This window comes from Condylura cristata, unplaced genomic scaffold (assembly GCF_000260355.1).
Source record: "Condylura cristata isolate star-nosed mole 26May11 unplaced genomic scaffold, ConCri1.0 scaffold00004, whole genome shotgun sequence".
Lineage (NCBI taxonomy): Eukaryota > Metazoa > Chordata > Mammalia > Eulipotyphla > Talpidae > Condylura > Condylura cristata.
Window position 1 is genome coordinate 11,733,635 of NW_004567105.1, and position 13,602 is coordinate 11,747,236.

Consider the following 13,602-nt stretch of genomic DNA (forward strand, 5'->3'; position numbering starts at 1 on the left):
TGGAGCTCATAATCTGAGCACCCTCAGATGTACTGCTCCCCATGGGCTGTAAGCATTGTTGAAGTCAAGAGAATATGTCCACCAGGAGCCTGCCCAAAATGTCCCACCATAAGCCCAATTCTGGGTCTTTGTGGGTCTCTATTCCAGGTCTGTCTTCCTAAAGATACTTCTATACCTGACAAGTAGCCACACTATTTGTAAGATTGTGCGTGGCACTTGGAAATAGGGCTGCAAAAGCTTGAGGTTCCTCATTGTGGGGTGGAGCTGTAGGTAGGCACAGAGGCAGGTCATTTTTTCACATATCACCAGCGGACTGGATGTCTAGAGATCCTGAGCACTCAGGCCTCCAGGTCTTTATGCAAATGTATTTGTCAAGGTAGGAGAGAATTCTACTGCTATATTGTAGAATCTACTATATATATTGTACTTAATTTGCTAACATGATTTATTATGTTACCAATTACCTACTTTCCTGTATTTAGCCTTATGATACATAGGTTTCATTTGTGCTCTTACCCCAGGCCTTGCTATTATAAATAGGCTTGTCTTTCCTTTAGATTCAGAGCAGTGATTAAGAGAGAGAAATCTTTTGTCTTTCTTTCACAAGCCTTAATGAAGGGAAATAGGAGAGCCTCAGTGTGTAGAAACAGGGTAGGTAAGAGTGAGCTCATGTAATCTGACAGTTCAGGATGATTTGTTGAGTCTTCCAGTTGTATAATTCACAACTGCCTTAACTTTTTATATTTCTTCACTTCTAAAAGGAAGTGATTCTCAATATTATTCTCAAAGGTAGTCAAAGTGAGTGCCAGGTGTTTGCTGTGGTATTATGAACGGAGGGCGGGTTGGAGTCAGATAGATTTGGTTCCTAACCCCAAAGTTGGCTTGTTACTGTGTAGTTCTGAGAAAATCACTTAACTTTCCCCAACCTGGGTTCTACCTACTTGACAATGAGGCTAGTGAAATGACATTGCAGGGTTGTTACAAAGGTCAAATGAGACAATAAACAAAGGCCATGCAGCACAGAGCCTGGTACAGGGTACCCACCAGGCACAATTGTTTCCTTCCCCTCTGGCCACTACTGTTCCAGATGATGCAATGGCCTGCATGATTACATAACACACAATCCACCCACAGATGCAGTCCTGGTCTCCTCCTCACCCAGATGTTAACCCTTCCTATTTTATCAGACCTCACTTTGTCATACATTTCCTCTTCCTAGAGGTGCTTTAAATTGCCTCTTTCTAGTTTGATGAGTAAAATAATCTATTTCCCATCAAATTAACATGTGCAAAAATACTTGTGCATACATAACTATACATGTGAATACACAGTGACATATGTATTTCTCTATTATAATACAATATTTACCGCATAGCAATTAAAGGCGTTTGTGAGTGAAAGAGTGATAAATGAAAGAAATTATTCACTATAGACAGGATATGGCAATAAAAGATTTCTAAGTGACTTGGTCCCATAAATTTTAAGGGAACACAACTAAATAACAACTGGCTATCCAGATACCCAAAGGTGGCTTTTCGCACATGATTAGGTGACCTCCTTGTCCCTGAACTAACATCAAGCTCTGTTCTACTAAAAGTAGCTGCATCATTGTCAGAAGCACAAATTGCAGGCTCCATGGCTTGTTTCATTTTCATCTTTGCTTAAAACTTTCCAGAACAGGGGTATGTTTCCCTTGACACGGGAGATCGATACAAACAACTTGCATATTGAGGATCCTAGTGCCAAATAAGTGACAGCAATAAAACAAGTGTTCTAACACAGCTGGAAGTCATGGGGGCACTAAAAGAACATTAATCCCACCCAAATCAATCTTGGTATCTTTTTGCCTAAGGGACTCTAAAGATTTCAGATCAATGAAAACAACAGGAAAAACTCCAAACGCCAAAAAGAAAATTCAGTAAAAGGCAGTATCTTCAGATATCCCTGCTGAGAGGGTTTGAAAAACAAGCACTCATGTTAGTGCTAAATCCATGTCAGGGGGCAAAGCGTCCTTAGTTCTGGCTGCTATAACAAGTTTCCAGAGACTGGGTGGCTTCTATTATTGAGAACAGAAATTATTTTTAGGAGGTTGAAATCTGAGATCAGGGTGTCAGCATGGGCAAGTGAGGGCTCTTTTGCGGGGCTAGAAAGTTCTCGTATCTTCAAATGGTAGGAAGAGGCACTAGCTCTCTGCTCTGTTTTTTAAGGGCACAAACTCCATTGATGAGAACTCCACCATCATAACCTAATTGCCTTCCTTAAAAGGCCCACCCTTTGGGGATTAGATTTTACAGTGAATTTGGTGTGCTGGGCAGGTGGATCAGGATGGGGAGAGCAAACATTACTGCACACCCATCCCCCCAAATGAGTGGCATTTAGTGTAAAGGTAATGTTCTTCCCATGCAGGTCAGATAATTACATCAGCAAAAACTAGTTTTTGTCACCTCACACTCTTCCTTTACACAGGCCTCTTCAAAGATTCTCCCAATGATTTTTATTTACTCCTGGCTCAAAGTAGTAGTAGCAACATTATTATCACTACCAGCCTGGCTTTCTACATGCCAGGCATTGAGTCAAGTATTTTATGTATGTCATTTCATTTAAACCCCTGAAACCTGTTGCCCTAATTTTCCCTTCTTTGTTTCCACCCATCAGAATTACCAATCTTCTTAGCCCTCTGGGGGCTCTAAAGTTGGCAAATTTACATAGTGTGTTAGGCAGGATGGCTCTCCAAAGAAGCCCACACCCTAATCACTATAATCTGCAAATACTTGAAGCTATGTGGTAAAGAGGAATTAATAATGCAGATAGAATTCAGGTTACTGATCATCTGGCTTTAAGATTGAGGAATTATCCAATTCCCAAATATTATTATCCAATTATCCATCTCTGAATGGATGGATATTACAGGGTCCTTAAAAACAGAAGAGGAAGGCAGAAGAGTCTGGGAAGGAGATGTGATAAAAGAAGCTATTCAGAGGAAAGTGAGTCCAAGTAAGGAGTTATTGATGGCTCTGAAGATGAAGGAAGGGGCCAGGAGCCAAGGAACACAGCATCTTTTAGAAGCATGTGCCCTCGCCCCAGTCTCTAGAAAAGAATGCAGTCCAGCCTCACCTTAAGAACAGCCCTGCGAGAATCAGACTGGACATGGAATATATAGGACCATAAGATAATGGATACATTTGTGTTGTTTTAACTCATGGAAGTTGTTAAAAATGCCACAGAAAACAAACACATGATGTTAAAAAGGTAAGACTGGTGCCAGAATACCTGGCCTTAGAGTTGTAATTCTGCCAATTACACTGCAGTCTAGGGCTAGTTACCCAACCTCACTGTGCCTCAGTTTCTTCCCCCCTTCCCCCAAATGAGGCTAATGATCACACTTTATGCAAAGGACTAAAGAAGTTTGTAACTGTGAAGTACTCAGAATCTGGAAGCACCAGGCAATTAGCTATCATTTTCCCTTTAAGAAAGTCAATCCGGTATATTGAATTACCTCCTCTTAACTGGCTTTTGAGGGGGTTTCTGGAATGACATGGCTTTGGTAAAATGACTGCCCTACTGCTGAAAACCACAGTCCCACATCTGGCTCATGCAAGAGAGCTTTCTGTGGGGTCGGATCTTGAATGCCCTGTCTTGGTGGCTGGTATGCTGCCTGCAGACCCAGTTCTGGTACCACCATATAAGATGATGAAATGGCATCTACATGACTTATCGACATGACCCATTGGCTCATTGTCAATAATCACTGAGGTAAGGTCAGCTGCACATGAAAATCCAAGCCTATTTTCTTCCTTGGAGCTGAACACTTACTCTGAATGACACTCAAAATATTTTACCTATCCCTTACCATTTAATGTTATCTCGAAAACACAAGTTGTTTTTTTTATTACTTCACAACTATGAATATGTATTCAAATAGAATATAAGCCTATTTACTTTTTAAATGAGTTCTTAACTTTAAATTTTATAGCATGTAGCTCAAATAAGATTGGCAGTGAAATTAGTTTAAGGAACACTGTCACATTTTGCTGAAAACAAAAAAAAAAGTCCCTAAATGCCCACAAAAACTTCTGCCTATCAGCAACCAATCCTTCAGAACCACACTGAGGAGGCTACTGGAAAATGGTTTTGGAAAACCCTGCAAAGAGTTTGCTATAAGGAAGTTGTTGAGGTGATTATCCACTACATCATCCAGGGCGCCCCTCCCCTGTGGAAGAATTTGAATCAGCATCTGGGAAAATGCTGGGAAAGGCACCAGTTAGAGATGAGATGGCAGAACAGTCCCTCTGTTCTCTCAGATCAATGGCCAGTGATCTGAAAAAAAAAAAAGCCTAAAAAATCAAATGCCTTTTTGGTAGTGACAGGCAACAGAACCCAGGCTTATGCCCAATTTTACTTCTACTACTTGAACACTGCCATTGTCTTCTCACTTCTGTCTACTGCATGGCCATGATCTGCTGGTTATTATGTTACCAGGAAGAGCAAGTAGTAAGTAGGCTATATAGTGTCTCCCACTGTGGCAAATGCCTCCTGTCCTACTAACCCTGCCTGGTCCCAGCACCAAGATTTCCATGGTTAGCACTTCTTGAACACCAAGAGTTTAGTCTCTTGAGTATTCCCTATCTATTTTTTTTTTTTAAAGATTTATTTGTTCATACAGAACTGGGGCTCAGGGTCAGTGAGAGGCTTCACCAGAGACAGAGTGGGGAGCAGAACAGGCAGATCTATGAGGTACACTGCCGAGGGGAGCAGCGGGCGGGTCAGGTGAGGTCTGCCATGCCATGTGGTCACCTCCGGGGCAGGCAGGAATCGAACTCACGTGGAAGTGGCTTTAGCTTCTCAGTGCTGTGCTTTAACCCGCTGCGCCACAAGGGAGGGCCATTCCCTATACTCTTAAATTACTTTTTATCATCTATAGCTCACATTCGGGGAGACAGACAAGAGGTACCTGTCACATCACATGGTCTTTTTATACTACAACTTGCACTCCCAACCCCTGCCAGCTTTCTCCATTCCCCTCGCTGCTCTTCTCTTTTCCATACCATTTATCACCTCCTAACATGCTTGATGATTGATTTACTTAAGTGCTTGCTTCAATGCTATTGACTTTTGGGACTGGCTAATGCTTTGTTGTGGGGAGCTGCCTTCCACTGGAGGATGTTGAGCTGCATCCCTACCAGCTAACCCAGCAGCCTCCCCACCAAAGGGGTGATGACCACAGATGTTTCTAGACATTCACAGGCCACCTCCCAACTGAGAGCCACTGGTTTATAATGTGCTGCTGGCCCCCCCCCCCCTGAGGAAATGTGGGCTCCAGGAGGAGAGGAAGCATTGCCTATGTGTTCACAGGTGAACACCAAGTACACAGAACAACTAGTATGAAGCATGAAGGAAAGAACATCCATTTCAATAGATGCATATTAAATAAATAGATTTCAGATTCTTCTATTAGGAATCTCCCTCACTTTTCATTTCACCTCACTTTTGATTGGTTTTCATAAAAATAAAGGAAATAATGGCAGTGACTGAAGTAAAAAATTACAGGTAGGTATGTTTTTCTAACATTTTTCTTAAAGTCAACTCAGAATGCATTTTTAAAAAATATACTGAATATATACTATAAAAAATGACATGTCTCTTTTCTACTTTTTTTTCTCTGTCTACCAGCAGAAAAATTTTATTATGGATATTGACCTTAGAAAGTTATTGCCTTGGGGTATTGCTGCTAATGTCATTTTAAAATTGAAGGGCGGTGATCCTTAAGCAGGCAGAATTCACAGGCAAGGAGGTGCTTAAATGGACTTGTCTGAGTCCAGAGTCATCAGGTTTGATGAGAGTTAGTTTCAGAGAGTGGGTGGTCCTGCCTGTAGGTATCCCATGAATCATGTCAGTGGGGGGAGTGATGGAATTTTTCACCCCCACCACAGGGAATATATAGCAATGTCTGGAAACAGTTTTGTTTTTCACAACTAAGGGGGAAGTGAGTGGGTTCTAACATCTAACAGGCAGAGGCCAGGGCGCTACTAACCATCCTACAGTGCAAGGGTGAGCTCCCCACAACAAAAGATGTTCAGCCCCAGATGTAAGAGTGTCAAGATGGAGAGACTTGCAGCAGCGTGGGATGCTAAAGTGTGGGAGCTGGGGTCTCCCTGCCTGAATTTGAGTTCCTGCTCCAACAGTAAGACAGACACCCTGACTGTTGAGCAAAGCTCCTTCCCTTTCCTACTGGACACACATGTAGAGTAATCCTGGCACCTCTCCAGTCAGGTAGCCACATGCGTGAGCTCTGGCCCAGGAGAAGTGGGTGAGAGTGCTATAGATGATTTCTAAACCTGACCGCAAAATCATTCAGCTCTCACTCATCCCCATCTGTATACCAGATGCAGGGAATGGCAGAGTTATTGGAGGGAAGTAGCCCCAGCACCTGAATGATCTGGAGCAGAGATACAGCACCTCATTTCCACACAAGGTAATGAAGGGAAGAACAAACTCTAGACAACAGGCACTGGCGTGTCCTTGAGCCAGGTGGCCTAGCTTAGTTGTGTGAGTTACAGCCAGTTCCTTAATATCTTTGTGCTTTCTTTTCCTCATCTGCAAAATGCTGTCAATGTCTCCTTGCTTACAGAGCTGTTGTGAGGATTAACACTCTTAGAATGACATTTAGTGTCCAGTCTGTGGGCCCTCTTCAGCAACAGATTACCACAACATAAACACCCTGTCTAGAATTGGGGATGAAAACTGGAAATCATAATAGGCTTTCTACAAGAAATATCTCTGATGAAACCTGAAAGAAGGAAACTTAAGGGAAAGGGCATGTAGGGAAGGCAGCTGGAGAACACGTGGAGACAGGAGATAACAGAGGGGAAAATGAGTTAAGGCCAGAGCACCTCGAGAAGCTTGAGTGAGCCTAGTTAGTGTCTAAGTTTTATTCCCAGGGCAGAGCAATTTAAAGTTCTTTCTAACTTTGATCATTACTTATTAAGCTTTCATTTTTTTTCTCTTTTCTCTACTACTTACAAGTACCCCTATATTTCTGCCATTCTCTCTTATCCCTAGACAAACACAATTATCAAATATTGTGCAAAACCAGGAAGTCACATGGGATTCTGGAATGCATCTGGAAACCCGGAGATCACGTGTTAACTCCCAAGTTCATTAACCAGCTACCTCTGATTACTTTAAACCATTAATATCAACCTCAAAGAATTAGGGAAAATGTTTTCTAATTATACAAAACAACTGTTTCCAATAGGAAACAGTGAGAATTCTTCAGGTCTTACTTTTTATGCTTTTATTTTAAACAGACCTTGTCCATGTGACATGACAACTTTCAAAGACAAAGAAATCTCCAGTGCCCATAACATTCAAGGTATCTGCTAAAAATTTCAGCTTCTAATTGCATGACAGAACTGCCCAACTACCCTCTTGGTTCAACTGTGGTCTGTTAGTTTCCCACTGCTCCCACTATCTGTTTTTTCCTTCTTAATTTTAAAATTGTCAGAGCCTCATTTTCCAATGAGTACTATCTTCAAACATTGCCAGGTTTTCTCACATCTTATGTCACATACACAGAAAATACATGTGGTTCTGCAAAAACTCCATTCTGTTTCATGCCTTTATTCTTTTATAGACATGATTCCTTTTTCTTGAGATCTTCCTCTCTTACCTACCAAGAGTTCCTTTTCAAGATGCATTGCAAATATTTTCTTTGTGTGATCAACTCTCATCTCTTACCAACCTCCCTACAAATTTGGCTCATAGAGCAGTCCCTGGTTAAGTCACATCAAACATGCTGTTTACAATGTTTTAGAATGATTGTATGTCTTTATGAGGCTAGGGTAAAGAATATACAATTTTTATCACTATATTCTCTAGGGAAGAACCTGGGAAGAAGCAAACACCAAATTAGTAACTGATGAATTAAGCCCTATTACTCAGTGAATGAACACCCTCTCACACTTTAAAAAAATGATTCTAAAATATATGAGTGAGGTGGGTGAAAAGTTCTATCTTACATACTACAACCCCTCATCATATATATTTTTTATCTCTGAAAAGATATGATCCCTGGCTCTAGTCCTCAGACATTCTGATAGGTTCCAGACACTTCTGACTTTGAGAACCCTGCTAAGAAACTTTGTTCTAAAGCTAGAACATTAGAACTCATGACCGGTGAGAAGATGACTAGTAGGAAACATTCCTTTCCATTTACCTGTGTCCCTTTGAAGGAAAACAAAACCTAGATGTTTTGTCTATCCATCCATTACCTTTTCTGTTGCCTATAACTCTGCAGGAAAACATGACCAGAGTACATACCTTGTAATTCATTTATCCATCTATCCATCTATCCACTCACCTACCCATGTATCCATCCCCCATACAATGATTTAAACCCTCTTCTGCACAAGCAGGTGTGAAACAAAGGCAGTCTGCTTGTAAATCAGAAGAATTTAAAAACAATCACTTGTGTAAGAAACTTGAAGATTAACAATATGGGCATGGCAGGGTATAAATTAAGAGCAGGAACATGTTGGCTCTCATCTGTCTTTTTCTCTTAAGAGAAAAAACCCTCAGTCCCAATCTTGAGTGACTATGAAGTCCTTCTTGGTTCCTATTTCCCTCTGGAAAATTTAGATTTTGAGGCCAGGCCGAGCATGTCCTGTTTTCAATGACCCTCTTCAATCCCAACATCACACAGTGGGGTTGATCACACTCTGACTTCTGGGGAGCTAGGGTTTGGCTATTTCAGACTGAGTTGTTTCCCTTGTATTATATATTATGCATCTAGGTGCAGAACATCAAACTCTGATTTTTCTTATCTTTTACACCCTCTCAAGGTCCACAGACTTCAATTGATTTTCTGTTGCAGAAATGTGCTCCACAACACACTTGCCTGCGACTTGCCAATGTCATTTGGCTTATTTTCTCAAAGTCAACAGCTTATTATTTTAAAATCTGTCACCAATTTCTTCCTCTCAGATAAGTCATTTTTACTGAGGCTGTCTCCTTGGTTGAGCAGGCAGAGCCAGGAATTCCTGGCTGAGAGTGAGGTTGGGGCCGGCCAGATATAGCCCCTCTTAAGATATAGTTTTTCTTGAGTTGGTCCTATTCTCTGGTGAGCTTTTCTCCCTCCCACCTACCCTGCCATCCAGTCATAATTTTCTGTCACCTCAGAAACTTGAGTCAATTCTACATCACTTTTCTAATTCCTCACAGGTGCAATGATTTAGCCAACTTTCCCTTCCTCCTAAAATGTCAGAAGTGACAAATTACTGTTCAGGGACTGTCTGACAGATGAGCTAGCAGGCAGGGTGGTGGGTGATGTGGCTTTTCTTGGGGCAACTTGGTGAATTGTTAAAGAGAAGGGAACTGAAGTAAACAGAGATTGTAAAACAAAACAAAACCCAGCAACCCCCTTTTTAATAGGCAAAGGTGTGAACCCCTTTCCCTGCCTACTGGCTGCAGGCAAATGAGAACTGGAAGTTGTCAGGGTCTGGAGACACCAGGTTGTTCGCATATGCATGAAAGTCCCTTCTCAAGTGTTGAGGCACTGAGATGTGGGAGGAACTGTTAGAGCAGCAAGCTCGCCCTGACTAACATGAAAGGTACGTGACAACAGACATGACTTTCACGGGAGAAGGGCACAACCCCATTCTTTCCATCTGTCAAGGAATTATAGGTGAGCAGGAAAAGGATCTAACATAGCTGCTTGAGCTTAGTAGGAAAAAGGCTTTTTCACATAAAACACTCACTGGTGGATCCTTTGCTGGCTGAAAGGGGCAGTGTAGCAGTCATTCTCCTCCAGGTCTGGCAGTGTCTCCTTGTCCAGCCTCATTGGCTTCTTAGGTAACCATCTCCGAAACCTGCTTATTTGTTTATCGACCCTGTGGCACATGAAAGGCAAGACCAAAGGGAGAGCACGTCAGCATCGCCCCAGACACAGCAGGAATGTCTCCACCCAGAGCCACCAGCGTGACCCCTCACACTCCAGGCACATTCACTGCACTCGCAACACCCCCACTTCACAGGCGGAAAGAAGAGATCTGGAACTCGGTCTTTTGAGTTCATAGGGGACCTCAATGTCATTGCCTAGAAGACTGTGATGGTATGTTCCACTCACATGACCTGAACTGGGTGTGTCCATGACCTGGTCAACATGGATGTAAAATCTTCAGAAATTGTCTGGTGCCCACTAAGCACTGGCTCTCAGGGATACTCTGTTTTTTCAAAAATAAGAATCTGAGCCGCCCACGTTTAGTCTCTGAACATGTCTGTGTGCCAAGAGACAGCCAAGGAGACTCCGAAAATGAGGTTGACGGTTCGTTGAGCAAAGCAGTTGAGACTTTAACATCTTACACTTTGCAGGTTCTAGAAGCCCCTGTTGTGCTTAGAAACTGTCCTCATATTCCTGTGGTCAGGGAAGGATGTGGCTGATTGGGCCGGGGAGCCAGCACACATAACAGAGGGCTAGCCGAGCAGAGAGCCAGGTCACGGCTCGCTTTCTGTCCCTCACGCCTTCCCCTGAGCAGCCTCCCGCACACAACAGGCCGATGAACTTTCACTGCTTGTTTTTCAAGTCTGACCCCACTGGCATAGCAGAGGTGTCTCTGACCAGGGCACACAAAGATGCCAAGTTCAGGAAAATAAGTTTCTTAAAAGGGGTTCTTTTCTGTATTACCTGAAAGTGGTATTCAAGCCTTGGTTCCCCTCCACCCATTCCTCTGACTTCTACGTGGTTTCTGAGGGACCACATTCTCAGCCCTCATAGCAAACCACCAGAAGCTGCAAGCGCACACTTGATTTACAAATGATGATACGACCTCAAATGCCTAAATCCCTTAAGTTTTCCCCTCAAAGCAGATGGAAGCCTTTTCAATTTACACAACACAAAGAGAATGATGAGGGCGATTATCCAGTTCAAATTTCCCAGCCAGTGAATAAAACCTGGACTGAAAACACAGGTTTTGGATTCTTGAGTTTAACGATCAGATCACCCCTTCAGAGTAACTGATAATAGAGATGTCCACGTCTGGCCAACAGAGCAGATTCCTCTGGAGAGGAAAGTATCTCAGTGCTGTTTGCCAACTGAAAACACATGGAAATGGGGACTTTTTTTCCCCAATTAAAGAAAAATATTTACAATTTATCCTTTGTAGTGACAGTCCCAACTGTTTAAAATATAAGCAATTATCTGAAAAATGAAACGAATGGTGAGATCCCCTTCATTCCCAGCATCGCTCCAGTCCCTAGAGCCTGATGGTGGAAGCTGCCCTTTCCTCAAAACCCCTCAAAGTTCCAAATGGAAAGAATCTCAGCGTCTCCAGTCCTTCCTCTCTGTGCAATCACATGCACCTAGAGGAGAGAAGATTCTGCCCAGGGTCATGGAATCAGAATAGGCTGGAGGGGTCCAGATTCCAGAGAAGGGGGACACATCTCCATTCTCCTCCTCCTCCTAGTCCTCTCTCCTCTACCTGCTCTTTAAAGATACGTAGTAGTGAGACAGTGTGACTCACAGAGCAGCATGCCACACAGACAGTAGCAACAAGGTGAACTTGGGCTAGATTCAAATCCTGGCTCTGTAAATATCAGATCTTGGGCAAGATATTTAATTTGCTATGCAAATTTCCTTATTTCAGTTTCCTTATCTGTAAATGGGCACAATGATATTCAATTCATAGGATGAAGGAACTGATCAGTGTGGAGATAGTGTCTTCAGAAGAGTATGTGGTGCACAGTAGGGACTGGCTGTTATGCTTTTTTCCCTAAAAAAATGAGAATTCAAGCAACTAGCTTGCCTTTTACCACTTTTGTCTTTCTGCTTTTCAGTTCCAAATTAACTGTGTTTTACTACTATCTATCATTTGTCCAAGGTCAATGATTTAGTCCATAAAAATGGACTCATAAATGTCCCGGCTAATCTGGGGGTCCAGCTCATGGCTCTTGGCTTTATTTCATCTGATTGCCTTAAAACTCATGCAAGAGAGAAGACATTGGCCCAGAGGTTTTTTACAATAGAGCTTTCACCTCCCACTTAACTCCAGTCCTCAGCACTAATCGGATTACACTTTGCAAATTTCATATTCTCACAGAATCTGGGTTTTGCATGCAAGGACCATGAACTAAATCCAGTTGGGCACCATGATCGGCGTGGATAAAAATGAAGCTATAATAAATGAGGCAGAAACACTCTGGAAATGAAATGAGAGCTCTCAGCAACCAGCTTGTGGCCCCACAATTTAAATGAAATGTGGAGACGTGGGAGAGAGTAAGGAAAGTGATGGATTAGAAAAGGAGGAGGGCAAAGGAAGTGAAGAGGTGAGGAAAGGCTGTGGGAGGTGGTGCAAAGAAGGTGGATTTGAAATCAGGAGGCCGAAAAGCTGACTGTGTTGCTTATCAGCTTGCAAACTTCCATAAATCACTCAAGTCTCTGAGCTTTATTTTGGAGGTTATAAAACAAGACCGCTATCATCGACCTCATCCTCATCTTACTGTTACGAGGTTTATAAGAGATAATGTGCATGAATGGCTTTGGGGAAACTGCCAAGCAGATTGCAGCATTATTACTAACTTCGTAAGGACCACGGAGGCTAATGTAAAAGTGATGGAGAGCAGAGGAACTGGGCTTTTAAACTACTATGGTAGAAGAAAGATATGCAAAAGATACCATAAAAAATACCACTTAGTCCCCGAATGGGTGGGTGGTAGAGGCTTGGGCTCACCTTACTGGGAGCAACACAAGCAGAGGCAGGTGGACCTGGACTGTCCAGGTTCTATCCTATGTGCTGGTCTACATATGTGCTCTTTGCCTTGACAGAACAAAATACTCAAATGCACTCAGCCCTCTGGATCCTCTTCTGGTTTGCTGATGGACTCTCAAAGGGCTCCACAAATCCCTGATCCTTGGAACTTGTCATTGTGGTAGGCGGCCTGGCCAAAGGGACTTGTGACACAGATGTAAGAAAGGTTTGCATGTGATCCTGAAAAGCAGAGAACTGTCTCTGGAAGGGCACAGGAAAGATGAGGCAGAAAGGGAGGTCAGAGAGAGAATCAAGGTGGAAGAAGGATTCAACCTGCTGTGGCTGGCTTTGAATATGAAGAGTGGGGAGTGGGGTGGGGAGAGAAAGGGGTAAGTTTCTAGAGGTGGACCTTGGCCAGCACCAGTCAAGAGACCAAGATCTCCATGCTACATTGCCTGGAGAATCAAGGTGGAAGAAGGATTCAACCTGCTGTGGCTGGCTTTGAATATGAAGAGTGGGGAGTGGGGTGGGGAGAGAAGGGGGTAAGTTTCTAGAGGTGGACCTTGGCCAGCACCAGTCAAGAGACCAAGATCTCCATGCTACATTGCCTGGAACAGAATTTTGCCAGCAACCTGGATGAGCCCGGAAGTGAACTCTCTCCCAGAGGCTCCAGATAAAAGCCTAAGGTGTCCAACACCTTGATTCAGCTTTAGGATACCTTGGCCAGATAAATTAATGGGGACCTCCTCCCGCACACTTCTGACTTTCAAAAATTGTGAGATAACAAATGTGTGTTGTTTGATGCAACTAAGTGTTCAGGCATATGTTATAACAGCAACTGGAGGTAGGCACTTCATAGGAC

At 42.9% G+C, this 13,602-nt stretch overlaps 1 protein-coding gene across 4 annotated transcripts in view; it reads right to left on the bottom strand.

Moving 5' to 3' along the window:
* Nucleotides 1-13,602, bottom strand: part of ANO4 (anoctamin 4) — a 264,528-nt gene that overhangs the window by 72,489 nt on the left and 178,437 nt on the right. For all 4 annotated transcript variants that reach the window (XM_012720423.1, XM_012720422.1, XM_012720425.1 and 1 more), the window contains one exon: nt 9,756-9,887. In XM_012720423.1, the coding sequence (XP_012575877.1) occupies nt 9,756-9,887 (132 nt within the window). The remainder of the gene's footprint in view (nt 1-9,755; nt 9,888-13,602) is intronic.